Here is a 14,817-nt window from a genome sequence, read left to right as displayed (position 1 = left end):
TAGAGGGGGGGGGCGAGTTAGTTTTGCGAAAGTACCCCAGCTACTCAGTTAATTTCTTTTTGGTGTAATTAACATATTTTATGTCGCTATCGACACAATTTAGATCAATAGAGAGGCGGACTGTTTCGACACTGCCTGCAGTGCCAACCTGGACTGAGTTGGGTGCATCATCCCATCAAACAGATAGAAATACTCCGTCATGAAAACAAACATCCCCTCTCGGGAATAGAACACGTCTTTTGTGTTCAACAGCACAGAACCAGATTCATATTACGACATGTACTCTCTCTCTCTCTCTCTCTCTCTCTCTCTCTCTCTCTCTCTCTCTCTCTCTCTCTCTCTCTCTCTCTCTCTCTCTCCTAATGTGGTTACTATATCAAACAGACAGACAAACATTACATACCACGGACGCGAGGGTTGCAGACCCAAATAGGTTGTTTTGGGTCTTTTTCTCTGTATCGGGTAGTTTAAGGCCGTAACCATATTAACGCCCGACACAGACGGTCAGACCAGACCGTCTTCGGGCTCAAAAGAATGCGCACGGGCTCTTTAGTAATAGACGGTACCAAAAAACGGTTTCGGCTACCATACCGACGCCCGACGTCCTGTGTCGTCCCCGGTCAGACCGTCACCGATAAAACATGGTCTATCGAAGACGGTCCGTCGGGCGAGATGGGGGGCAATTTTAATTATGTTATCTCGTCATAGGTGTGTCCCCTTCCCCGCCTCAATGACACTTCGCAAAATTCTAGCTGTTCTTGGTCAGCTCCTCTGCATAGGGGCCTATCTCTTGCAGTTCATTGAAACTGCTGTTTCATGCGGTAGTATTGTTGAAATTTTTCACAATCTTCCAACAACTGCGAAAACAAATAATGAAATTCACCTAGTGTATCACGCTTTCTTTGGATGGGATGCACTGAAAATCTTCTTGTCTTGATTTGCCTTTTTTGTCTGCGTCTCAAAAGCAACAACAACAATTTCTTTGTTCTACCAGTCGCCATACTTGCAAGACGGCGGTGTCTGACCGCTAATCTCCTGTGTTATTATGGTCGGCCGCACCCGACGGAAAACGGCGGGTCTGGTCTCACTGTCGGTGTCGGGAGTTAATATGGTTCTACCCAAAGGCCCCACTGGTCACAAACAGCTCATTTCATTTTATCGCAATAGGTTCCAACTTTCTTCTCTATTTTTTACCTCAGTGTGTATCATCGTATTTATTTTTATCAGCGTTGTTTAAACGGTAAAATTTGCACTGTCAGTCGACTCGTATTTACAATGAAAAAGCCAAGTGGTGGTACCCGTAGCTGATCAAAGTGGTGCCAGCTGGACTATAAAACTTGTACGATCAGGAGTTGCCTTACATTCAAAAGGATTAATATTTCATTTTTCCCCGGGGGGGGGGGGGGGGGGGGGTTATTATGTATTCGACACCATTAGCTGATAATATATTATTATTTGTGTCGTTTGAGGCATAAAACATTTAAATTAACAGTTACATTACACTACAAAAAAGGCTATTCTGACGAATTATTATATCTGAAGAGTAAAACGGAAGTTACAGTCCTAATGTGTGTGTTTCGTAAGATAAATAAGATAAACCGATTTGGTGGCCAAAAGTTCTGGAATACTTACTTGAAAAACTCGAGTCTCTTCCATTTGTCAGCGACTGTCCACACTCTTTCCAAACCTCCGGCCTGATTCGTACCCTGAAAAAAACATTCGGTAATAGTAAACTGTGACGAACAATTAGCATCTATTTAAATGAATTTATGTATTGTTTTGGAGAATAATTACGTTTCATTTTTATGACTTTATTTTTTTAAATTAATGAATAGTATTCCTTTCTTTCGTGAATAATATTATGCCTTCCTTTTAGAAGGACCATTTCGTTCCTTGTTTGAAGCATTTCAAGGCTCTCTGCCCAGTCCTATCAGAGACTGACGCAAGTTTAAGATGCCTAGTCTTCAAAACGACCTACATCTTTTCGCAGCGTCGGTGGTCCAGTAGTTAGGCTCTCGGGCTCTCAACCGTAAAGTCATTCGAATCCCGTCAGGGCCCGACGTTGTAACCTAGAGAAAAGCGCTTTACGCGAATTTTCCTCACTTTACTCAGGTGGGAATGCGTACCCGGCTATGGACAGCAAAATACTGTCCGTTTATTAGTGTTTTTCGCGCCTGTGATCCACAGCTTGCACTGCATGCTTCCCGTTCTGAGAAGAATGGTCCTGAGTCGTGTCTTAGGAAGTGCTTACGTTGTGAAGAGCACAAAGCATGCTGCATTGCGTGGATATGTGTTATTTAATACATTATTATTATTATTACATGTATTATTATTATATTCTTATCATCATTATAATTATTATTAGTATCATTATTATTATTATTATTATTATTATTATCATTATTATTATTATTGTTATTATTATTATTATTGTTGTTGTTGTTGTTATTCTTATTATTATTGCTATTATCATTATTATTGTTATATTATTAGTGTTGGTGTTGCTATTATTAATCTAATTATTATCATTATTGTCATATTATAAATCAATAATTCTACTATTATTATCATTTTTTCCTAGATTCTTCTGTTATTGTTTATATTTTTAATATTATAATCAGGATTAATATTATTAAATATCTGGTCTTCCTCTTTGCCAAAGATAATCAACAGCTGTCTTGTTGTCCAGAACGTCTGATAAAAACTTTTAAAGATAACCACAGTTGACTGCTCAAAAGAGCATGATATTAAAACCAACATAAAAAACAAAAGCAGTAACAACAACAATAACGATAATAACAAAATAGGTGCACCGCGATGAAAGTAGCAAAAAACATTGTGTAACAAAATTAACAATTTCTAGAGCACTTTAGTGTTTGAAGATGACACAAAATTCAACTATAGATAGCATTAGAACCGAAGTCTAAAGGCCGAAAGTGTGTTTTAAAAGGGGGGGGGGGGGAATACAATCTATATTAGTAACTAAATGCATAATACCAAAACAGCAATGTTACCAAAAAATCCTTGAAACCAATACGAAGTAAGTACCATAGCTTAAGGGAAACTTCCAAGTTGAAAAAGGTGCAAGATTCCGACAGACAAAAGGAAGAACAGCAACGGCAATAAACAACAGCAACAACGAAACAACTACATAAGCAAAAGCAACAACAACAACAACAGCAGCATCACCACCACCACTACCAACAGTAGCAACAGCAGCAGCAACTGCACCAACAACAATAACGACAAAAACAATGATTTTTAAAAAATACTACAGCATGAATAGTTATTTAAAAGAACAACCCGCAGGAATGGAAAAGGCAAAGGCTAACCTCTATAACAATGGCCAACAGTCCTGCCAACATCACCACGGACTGAAAGACGTCAGTCCACACAACAGCTCGCATTCCTCCCTGGAGAGACAGATGGTTGCAATGGAAGAAGATGATATGACTGCATTTCAGTGTCTCTCTCTGTTTGTCAGTCTACATATTATATATATATATATATATATATATATATATATATATAGCTGAAAAATCATGCTGCCACAAATTGCTAAAAATCATGCTGCCGTCGAACTGAGCCTCCGCAGTCCCATTTTTTTCTCCTTCTTTATCTTAGTAAGAAAATTACGCGAATCTCGAACACAAACATGGAATAGTCGAACTAACTACGCCGCTGTAGAGATCTAAAGTCAGTGTCTTTTCAGGTGTACTTGAGACAAAATAATAATAGGCCTAATAATTTTTTAAACCCGGAAAAAGATAAGATCAATAAAATATCACCACCACTCCTCCACAGAAACACCTAGCTGTCCTTTTTTTAGCGCTTATCGACATGCATGTCCTCTGCACGTGCCCAGGTCCTAGGCCTAGCAACTAGGCTTGTGTGGAGCAGGCGAGAGGGAGGGTTGTGAATCACACGAGGGGCCATCCCACCCCTCTTTGCAAATGACTGCGGTCTTTTCATTACCTATCGAGTTCAAACTCAAAAGCGTCGCTCATCGTGTTTCTCATTCTCAGTCTGTCAATTTCAAATTCTCAAATTTCAAATTCAAGTCAGTTGGCATAGATCTAACCTATCTGATCTAGACCAAAGGCCGAAAAAAGAAAAAGCTCTGTTCCGACCCAATCTTTCTTGCTTCCCGATGCCATAACACTGTTCACGTATCCTTCGAACTGCGGATCCGTCGAACTGTCGAGGCCGGTACCGGCGACTTCGAGCTATCCGTGTTATACTAAATTATTGTATATATATATATATATATATATATATATATATATATATATATATATATATATATGTATATACTATATGTATTACTTTATATCTTTATATATATTTGTATATTATATATATACATATTGATTGTCAGGTATATTATATATATACATATTGATTGTCAGGTCAGCCTTAGTGCTGCTACCATAATGACAGTAGATGGTACTACCTGTGAAAGACTAAGGGAGTAAACCCTACACAAATCCGGAGGGAGGGCCCCTAAGGCAGTCGACAGGGAGGAATGATCGGCCCCTAAGGCAGTCGACAGGGAGGAATGATCCGATCTATATGTATTGACCTCGTCTCTCCTTTGGACTAAATCAGCTAAGTCGAGAGGGGGTTCGTGCAAATTGGGCAAGGCACGTTCTCCATATAGTCAGGCCCAGGCATTTAACTTAGTCAAGATTTCAATATTTCTGGGAGGACACTGCAAAAGAGCAAATACAGCGGATCGGACCCTCAGCTCAACCACAGCTACAACAGCATTTATATGATTATGGAGAGGACACTTCATCCTTGTTGTGACAAGCAAGGGAAAAAACACGGGAGGTGGCAGTTTACGGGTTATAAGACATCCTTATTTGGCGAGACAGGATGTCGCCACGGGTCACAATGGGAGTGACTATTCAGTCACACTGATCAGCTACCGCCCGTCTCAAACTGGGCAGCCCCCAGTCAGTAAGGTGCTGATCCGCCACGTCTGTTTGTTTCTATGGGTGTATGGAGCTAGGACAAAAACCGAAAAGCAGACGTTAAATCCAGCACCAGGCAAAAAAAGAGTAAAACTAACCCCATAGAAACTGGGGACCTGGAATGTTAGAACAATGACAACCGGAATGGACACTACAAACCTGGAGAAAACAGAGGACATCAGAAAGACAGCAATCATAGACAGGGAGCTCACACGACTGAATGTAGACATCACTGCCCTGCAAGAGACAAGACTTGCTAACTCTGGTACCATCAGGGAAAGAAACTGCACATTCTTCTGGAAGGGTCTTGGGGAAGATGAGAGGAGAATCCAGGGTGTGGGCCTTGCCGTACACAACAGATTGCTGAACAGGATCAGCACCCCCCAAGGTATATCCGAACGTATCACTGTCATGGAAATGAAACCAAAACTGGAAAGGCTCACTTCATCAGCGCCTACGCCCCAACCCTAACAACAGAAAATGAGAAAAAAGACCAGTTTTACGAGGAACTTCAGGATGCAATCAACAACGTCCCAAAAGCAGACCAACTGTTTCTCATGGGCGACTTTAATGCAAGAGTAGGTACTGAAAACACCTGCCTTGGACCTTTTGGGTTGGGAAAAATCAACGAGACTGGTCAGAGACTCTTTGAATTCTGCACAAATAACAACCTTTGCATCACTAACACCTTCTACTGGTGGCAAGGACAGACACAAGGTTTCTTGGTGCCATCCAAGATCAGGCCATTGGCACCAAATTGACTTCATCATCGTCAGAAAGAAAGATGCCAACATGGTAAAGCAAACAAGATCCTTCTACAGTGCAGACTGCAACACAGACCACCTTTTTGTTATAGCTAAGGCAAAGATAGTCACAAGGAAAACCCCAAGAGCTGAAAAACAAAAGAAACGTAAGATCAACATAAGAAATACCAAAGACCCAGCGTTAAAGGCAGAATTCCAAGAACATGTTAAAGAAGAGCTCCAACATCTAGATAGCTCATCCCCAGACAAGATGTGGAATAGCATAAGATCAACAATTTATAATTCTGCGTCGATTACTTTTGGAATAGAAAGACCTTACAAGGAGGACTGGGTTGAGGCCAGTGCATCAACACTCGCACCTCTACTCGAGAAAAAGCGTAAGATTCTGATAGAACACAACACAAAACCAACAGAGAGTACAAGGCAACAACTACGTGCTGCTAAATCCAACCTTCAAAGAGAAACTAGAAAGTGTGCCAATCAGTACTGGGACAAGTTATGCTCAGAAATTCAACAGGCCAGCGATACAGGTAATATCAGGAAAATGTATGAAAACATCAGAGTTGCTATTGGACCAACAGCAAACAAAGTGGCACCTCTAAAGTCTACGACAGGTGAACAGCTGACAGACAAGAAGAAACAAATGGAAAGATGGGTGGAACATTATTCAGACTCATACTCAGAGGAGCGACATGTTGATAGACAGCTACATGGGGCCATTCCTCAGCTCTCCGAAATGTCAAAACTTGATACAACACCAACAGAAGAAGAACTCTCCTCTGCAATCGATGAATTCGCTTGCAGAAAAGCAGCAGGAAATGACAACATACCTGCTGAAGTGCTGAAAGAGAACAAAGAGACTCTCCTCCCATATCTCTACAAGCTACTAACGACTTGTTGGCTGAAAGCAGACATTCCACATGACATGATAGATGCCAAAATCACCACACTCTACAAAAACAAAGGGGACAAAGGAGATTGCAACAACTACAGAGGTATCTCACTGCTAAGCATCACTGGAAAAGCTTTCGCTAGGACCATCCTGAAGCGACTTCAGAAACTAGTAGAAAGAGTCCTACCAGAGAGCCAATGCGGTTTCAGATCAAACCGCTCAACAATGGACATGATCTTTTCTATTCGTCAGCTACGAGAAAAATGCAGGGAGCAACGACTGCCATTACATACTGCGTTCGTCGATCTGACAAAGGCTTTTGATACAGTCAGTAGATCAGGACTGCACATGGTGCATGGAAAAATTGGCAGTCCCCCAATACTGCAACAGCTCATCATCTCATTCCACGAAGATATGAAAGCCACCATTCAGTTTGACGGTTCAACATCAAACAGTTTCAACATCAATAGCGAGTAAAGCAAGGTTGTGTCTTAGCACCAACCCTTTTTAGCACTTATTTTGCTGTCTTACTGCAACACGCATTCAAAGAGTCACCAGGGGATGTCTTCCTCCACTGGAGAACTGATGGGTCGCTCTTCAATCTTGCTCGACTCAAGGCCAAGACCAAGATCAACAAAACAACAGTACGAGACCTTTTCTTCGCCGATGATGCTTCTCTTGTTGCTCACAGAGAATCAACCCTACAAACAATGATGGACCACCTATCAACAGCATGCAAGGTCTTTAGCTTGGTCATCAGTGTTAAGAAAACAGTCATCCTTACCCAAGAAGGTGCAGAGCCGAGCCAAAAGAACTTAAGACAGTGGACAAGTTCTGTTACCTGGGGTCTACCATCAACTCTACAACATCCCTTGATTATGAGATCAACATCAGGATAGGGAAAGCAGCAACAACTTTTGGAAGGCTGACAAAACAAGCATGGGAAAACAAAAGATTAACCATATAAACAAAGATCAAGATTTACGAAGCATGTGTCCTCAGCACATTCCTTTATGGATCTGAAACATGGACCTTGTAAAGCAGACAAGAAAAGCGCCTCGACATTTTCCATCTCAGATGCTGCCGCAAGATCTTAGGCATTTCGTGGCGTGTTGGCACAGGCAAACCTCCAGAGCATGACAACTATCCTGTGTTTAAAAAGATTGAGATGGCTTGGCCATGTCAAGAGAATGGATGACAACCGGATTCTGAAGCAACTTCTCTATGGAGAACTTGCCCAGGGAAAGAGACAAAGAGGAAGACCAAAACTGAGGTACAAAGACACTTGCAAAAACAGCTTATCTAAGCTTAGAGTAGATGTTAACATCTGGGAAGAAATAGCTGAGGACCGGAAAACATGGAGGAAAATTATAAAGGAAAGAACTAAAATGCTAGAGAACAGCCTTAGAAACAACCAGGCTGAGAAGCGCCAGCGACGAAAGGAAAACAGTGGAAATACAGAGCTTCGATCTACGACACTGACATGCAAGCACTGCGACAGGATCTGCGCTTCAAACATAGGAAGAATTAGCTATGAAAGAAGCTGCATGAAGACAACCTTGAGACCATCTTAAGCTAAATTGACCGTCTGCATAGACGAAAAGAGCCATACTATATACATATTATATATTTTTTTTATATATATATAAATATATATATATATATATATATTTAAAATATATATATATATATATATTTATATTGTATATAATTATTAAATACATAGGCCTATGTGCACGGTCAAATACACAAAGCCTGAAGATATGGGTATATGTTGTAAAGAATTTAAATTATTTATATCTGTCAGAAAGGAACTTACGGGCTCTCGTGGTCTTGAAGTTACGGTGTTCGTCTCTCACTCAATAGATCGCGGGTTCGAATCCGGATAGCGACGGAATTTTTTCTTCTCTAAAACACTGTTCTGTAGTCTGCTTTCTTCTCCACTTTTTGGTCCCACGCTCTCGCCTCCTTTACCCCTACTTTGGGCTCCTGACTCTTTCTGAAGCCTTTCTACTGCTACTCCTTGGCTCTTTCTTACTGCTGTCTTTCAGCCACACCCTGATCTCATGGTAGGAAAGATCTACACCTAGCCTTCTGGGACAAGGGCGAAACATCTCGGAGACCCCGTGTGTCAGTTGCGCTCGTTAAAAATCCCTTGGTGATCCCAAATCGATAAATGTAGGCTTCGGCCGCCACGTGAGCAAAATTCGGAATTTCCTTCCAACTGAAAATGTCGTGCCCCGAGCGCTCAAGTGACCTTATGCAGTTGCAAGCACTTACAAAAAAAAGAAAGAAAGAAAAGAACATTTCACGAAATTTGAACACATCAAAACACTCCAATCGCAGAAAAAAAACATATGTACACTATTCACAAGTAAAATTTCTTTTTTTTTAATCTCTTTTTTCTTTTATACAGAATCGGAAACAGGCAAATTTGCAACTTTCCCTTTTTTCCGAAACCCTGACATTTCAGAGTGAGGAGTCCCTTAAGCAGAACCAAAAGCAAAGTAGAGTCGACCTTTCTCTTCCTCAAGATATGACTTACAATGCTTGTATAGAAGGTCCCCACCACACCAATGGTCACAATAGTCGCCCAGACAGGGAAGCCAGTCACTGGAGAGAAGAGAGTAAAAAAATGTTCAAAATATCTCCGTGTCAATGCTATTGTACCATAACGTTTGAGCTAAACAACTCAGCGAAACTTATATAAACAGTACATGGTTATGTCAACTTAGTTATGAATGAACAACGTGCTACTGTATCAACAGATTGGTTAGGTCGGTTGAAATACATGTTCTCGAAACACAACTATTTATTTTTTGTTGTTGTTGTGGTTGTGTTTTTTTAGCGGCTTTTGTTTTGATTTTTGTTGGGCTGTTTTGTTTTGGGTTTTGTTTTTTTTTTGGGGGGGGGTGAGAGAGGGATAAAGAGAGTGGGACAGAGACGGAGAGAGACAGACACAGAGAGAGAGAGAGAGAGAGAGAGAGAGAGAGAGAGAGAGGGGGGGGGGAAGAGAGAGAGAGAGAGAGAGAGAGGGGGGGGGGGATGTACTCGAAAGCAGACTTCATCGAGAGGAAGCAAAAGAGAAAAAGAGAGTGCCAGGGAAAGTGTCTCTACCTCTTTTTCCCTTGCTGATTCTGTCTATCTGCCACGCTTTTTCCCTGAATTGAGTGACCAAAAGGATGTCGATGTACTTAACTCAACACAATAAACATAGTAAACAACGTCTGGTGCTTGAAAATTGGCAAGCTCAAAATAATGTTCTATCTTGGAATTTTTCATGTTGGTAGATCGAGTGTCTGGGGCTTCCCTTGTAAGTTTCATCTCCTATACACCTCTCTTCTTCTAAAAATTAAACAATGTTAATGTTGTGTGTTCTTTTTAAAGAGATCTAGTGTAGGAAATCTTTGAACCCAACCATCTCATTCGAAAAGGAGTAAGTGTGCCGATGGTTGGCGGCTGCGCTTGTGTGGTTTGCTCCTTCTTTCCTACCAAACATGCACCGTCCTTATTTCTCCTCCTTTTTTGTGTACATTACTCGCTTGTAACCCCTCTAACTTTCGGCACTTGTGTGACCTAATTGTGTTGAAAGTGCCGTAAAACTCTCATGTAGACTGTTAGAAGAGCGAAACAGAGTGACATTGAGACATAAACTCGTAGATTTGAGGTGACAAACTATGAAAAACTCACCAGCCTCTAGAGCAGTAGAGGGAGCGAAAGCAGCAATACCTACATAGAGGATCTGTGGACAAATAGGTAGTGGCATGATCCTGAGTTCTAGAGACTACGATGTATGAGGGTTACAGACACACATACGTTCACACACAAGACACACGCAGGCGCACATTTTCTTCCACATTCGTGAATAAGTCCATTTACACATAACACACACCTTTGCTAGCACACACACATAACGATATTATACATGTGCATTTATACACACAAATGCATACCACATAGACAGACATACACACGCACACACACACACACACACACACACACACACACACACACACACACACACACACACACACACACACACACACGCACACACACACATACAGTCCACAAAAGCCAAATAATACACCAAACACAAGCAGCAAGCATTAAATACCCACACAAGCTAAGTCGCATTCGTGTACAATTATTACCTGCGTGACTATCATGAGCACTGTCCCCGTGAGCCGTGCAAATCTTGAATGATATCGCCTCTCCAAATACTGAAAGAAGATAAAACATAATTGCCAGAGCAGCTTCTATGCAGAATTCTGAACTGGCAGCCAAACAGCAAATCATATATTCCAAGCCTGTCCAATGCACGAAGCACATAATATACATAACCTTCTATCCTTAATAATCTTTTTAACGGGTGAATCAATGCGCCCATACTTTGCACAGCAGTTGGTATCAATGTGTCTTAACTTAATGATATTTTTCCTCGACAGTTTTGGCTAGATTATAAACACTTTTCTTCATAAATTTGTATAAAATTTTAATATCTCCGTCACAAAGGAATATAGGATTGTTCCCAGCAGTTCCCACTTCTCACGTACATTTTGCGTACGCATATGGCCTACGTCATAGCTCACCATTGACATTTTTGGTAGCAAAACATGTTAATAGAAATTAATTTATAGAAAACAATTTTTTGCTAAAGGTTCTTCAAACATGTGTTCAACAAGCATAATGTCGCGGTTAGAAAAAAAAGATGACAGATTTGCTTTGGAAAGCGATAATGCCCCAGGTGTAAACCTTATAAAACCTGTAGAAACCACCCTGTAGGATTTTTTAAAATTAGCATTTATTACGGATTTTCTAGAATACAGCTAACAGGTGTTTACAAAAATATTGATACACTAGCTGGGCCCCCTTTCGATGAAAGGAAGGATCGGTGCATTTACATCAACTGAAAGTCATTGGCCTACTATATAATTTATACTCTACTGGAATGGAGCAATAAATCTTGAGAGATGCAAAAAATTAGAAGGTCTAAAACTCTAGATGTATACTCTAAAAAAAATGCTCCTCGCGAAATATCACTTCCGGCACCTCCGCTGTGAAGTAAAGTTACGCAGATTTCTTTCGTTTCTCGGTGGAATAATCACAAAGACCAAAGAAGGACGCGAACTTTTTGTCAAAAATATTTGTCTAAATTCAGAAGAAAAAAAAGTTTTTAATCGGGCTCCGTCACGGTGACCTATCTTTTTTGCATGCAGGTACTTGCCAACGTTCAACTCTGTAGCTGTCGTAGTTTTTTGGAGGGGAAAGTGACACGTGTGTTTCCAAGTTGCCAAATATAATTTTAATAGATTAAGACAAATTTTAATACAAGTCATTGTGCCAAAGCTGGAGGGTTTATGTTCGATCGTTGTTGACAATAAGTAGTGCTACGAAATTTTGACCACACTATTGGAGGAAAATTAGTTTTGGCCCATTCCTTTGCAATGAGTCTACGGGAGCCTGAATGACTTGTAGCGAACACCTGCCTTCTCACATGAGACTGGGTTGTCCATACAATCATTTTAATGTAGAAGCTATTACACCTCCATTGACGCAATGTAGATCATTTAGGAGGCGGGCTTCGACTCTGCCTGTCAGGCACAATCTGGACAGAAAGGGGCATAACATGTTTAACAGAAAGGCTGAGATACTAGACATAAATTCTTCCCACATGGGAATCGAACTCAAGTCTTCTGCGTTCGAAGGTGAAGCGCCTAACACCAACACCATGGACGCCGGCGTGTCCAATTAAAGATGAACGGAAAAAAGATCATAAATCGAAGTACACACTTGGTTGGCTTTTCGGATCTTCCTGAGGCATCGGTAAAGTTAGCGCCCCCCCCCCCCCCAACCTCACCCAGCCCCACCTCTTTTCCCCATGTCTTCGCATCACGACAATCACAGCTTGCTGACCTGCGCCTGTGTTGTTAGTAGCGGTGAAGCATTTCGCTGTGTTGCACGCAGAAGACCCTGAGTTCGATTGCCGTGTGAGTAGAAATTGTTACCGTGTATCTCGGTCATTCTGCAGCGATGTTGTATCCAGTGGCGAAGCGTCTGTATAATCAAATAATCACTGCTTCCCTTCCTAATTTTGAAACATTGTCGCTGTCAAATTCACCCATAAACGTAAACCTCATAAATTAAATGTACAAAGACGTTCATAATCAACAATGAACAGTATGCCTAACATTAAAAACGGTTTCACGACCACAGAAATAGCCTGCTCACCCCTCTCGGGCCACTCCATAAGCAGTCGCAAGCTTTGATTAAGTAAGCTTAAAGTGAGGCTGGAAGAGTCTACCAATAGAGTTGAAGGGAACATGTGCATAGCAGTCAAAACTGTTTCATTGCCACATATACCCTGTTCACCCCTTTGGGGCCACAGTTATAAGCAATCTCAAGCCCTGATTATGTAAGCTAACTAACACTGGTCGAGACTGCCTCTAAAAATGTGAGGAGAACTAACTCCTAATAATCTCTTGACTGCTGCAAGTGCTTGTTTTTTCCCTCGACTTTTTACCGTCCTATAATCAGATCGTGACCTCGATTATGACACCAGCTCCTGGCCTCGAAAGGCTAGACAAAAACAGCCAAAAGTGAAATTTAAAAAATGATAATTGTCATGTTCTACCAAAAAGTTAGACTCACTGGTAGATCTATAACATTTAGATCTAGTACTGACATCTCTGCTTCTTTGCTTTGTGTTTGTGTATTCACATCTAAAGTTAAATTTAATTTTAGTTGGTATTGACATTTAATAAGATACTTTCCCGATTATTTTGGCGGTTGAACATACAATATGAATTCCGGATTTGTTTTCATTCACAACTCAGAGTCGCCGCCTCGAGTAAGGTTCTTGTGTGATATCTACAGGCCATATCTGGCCCCTTTTTTTTCACTTTGATTACCCTGTCAAACAAGTCAGCCTTCGCCTCTGGTTGTATCCCTCCCAGCCTGGGTTGGCTTTGGCAAGCAGTGTAAAAGCCTGCCTCCTTAAAGTATCTAAATTGTATCGATAGAGGGGTAAAAACACTAATTTTTTTTAAACCCAGCTTACTGCTTCCTATTCCTGTGAGTGGGTGGTTGGCGGGTGCACTTGGTATAGTGTGGTTTGCTCCTTCTTTCCTATCAATCATTTATTTTCCTTATCTATCCCATTTTGGGTTTGTCACTCTCTTGCAACACCTCTAATCTTCGGCACTTACAAGACTTAATCGGGCTACAAGTGCCGTAGGAAATGTTTTACTAAAACATGATCCTGCAAGACATAACTACAATCCTACTGTGGCCCCCACGGAGAGCCCGGATGTTGCACACTAGGTTCAGCAGCTCGAAATAGAGAGTTATACTCTACGTTCATCAAAAACGTGTCCGATACAGACTGGCACACTTTGAAGACTTCACACCCCACCTCTCTTTACAATAAGCTACTGACCCATGGATAAACTACTTACGCTTGATGACGTCACACCCCACCTCGAGCTTTAAGCTTACCTCGAAAACACTGGTCATCTTGAGGGGGTAAAAAAGAGGGATGCAAAGAAATGTGGCAATCACTATTCCCAGAACCATGCCAAATATGACCAGTATGTACTCGACACCCTGTGGATAGAAGTCAAAACTTGTCAGTCGGGATTTGGAAAAGGTGAGGTGATGAAGAAATATTGAGGTAAAGTTGATGTATGAGAGTAAGGAAGAAGGAATGGAAGGAAGAAAATAGAAAGAATTAAAGGGAAACATGGCAGCCAAAATGACAAGAAGATAGAAACGGTGGAAGAAAGGAGATGAGAATGGGAAGAAGAGAGAAAGGTGAACTCGTAGGAAAAACACGAAGACGTTTTAGCATATTGTGAGTATGTGTGCACTGTAACAGCATGTATGTGTCCGCAGGAGAGAGAGAAGGGGGGGGGGCAGAAGAGAGAGAGAAAAGTGGAGGACGAGGACGAAGAGGAGGATAGAAAGAGGGAGAGGGGTGAAAGATTTAGTTTTCGTAAGAGATTTACGGCACTTGCATCACTATTAGGTCATAAAAGAGCCCAGGGGAGAGAGAAGGGGAGAGAGAAGGGAAGAGAGAGAGGTGGGAGGGAGGGAGAGAGAGAGGGGAGAGAGAGATGGGAGAGAGAGAGAGAGAGAGAGAGAGAGAAGAGAGAGAGAAGAGAGAGAGAGAAAAGGTGAGAGTCACACA

General features: G+C 41.3%; 1 protein-coding gene across 1 annotated transcript in view; it reads right to left on the bottom strand.

Moving 5' to 3' along the window:
* LOC101857361 (sodium-coupled monocarboxylate transporter 1) overlaps window positions 1–14,817 on the bottom strand; it is a gene marked incomplete at its 3' end in the record, with an annotated part of 35,195 nt that overhangs the window by 18,831 nt on the left and 1,547 nt on the right. Inside the window, 6 exon segments of the mRNA XM_013087550.2 lie at window positions 1,633–1,706; window positions 3,333–3,413; window positions 9,178–9,245; window positions 10,323–10,374; window positions 10,784–10,852; window positions 14,127–14,234. Coding sequence (XP_012943004.1) covers window positions 1,633–1,706; window positions 3,333–3,413; window positions 9,178–9,245; window positions 10,323–10,374; window positions 10,784–10,852; window positions 14,127–14,234 — 452 coding nt within the window.

The sequence above is a fragment of the Aplysia californica genome, unplaced genomic scaffold (genome assembly GCF_000002075.1).
Source record: "Aplysia californica isolate F4 #8 unplaced genomic scaffold, AplCal3.0 scaffold00601, whole genome shotgun sequence".
Lineage (NCBI taxonomy): Eukaryota > Metazoa > Mollusca > Gastropoda > Aplysiida > Aplysiidae > Aplysia > Aplysia californica.
Note: the sequence above shows the minus strand (reverse complement) of the source record. Positions and strands in the feature narration are given on the sequence as shown.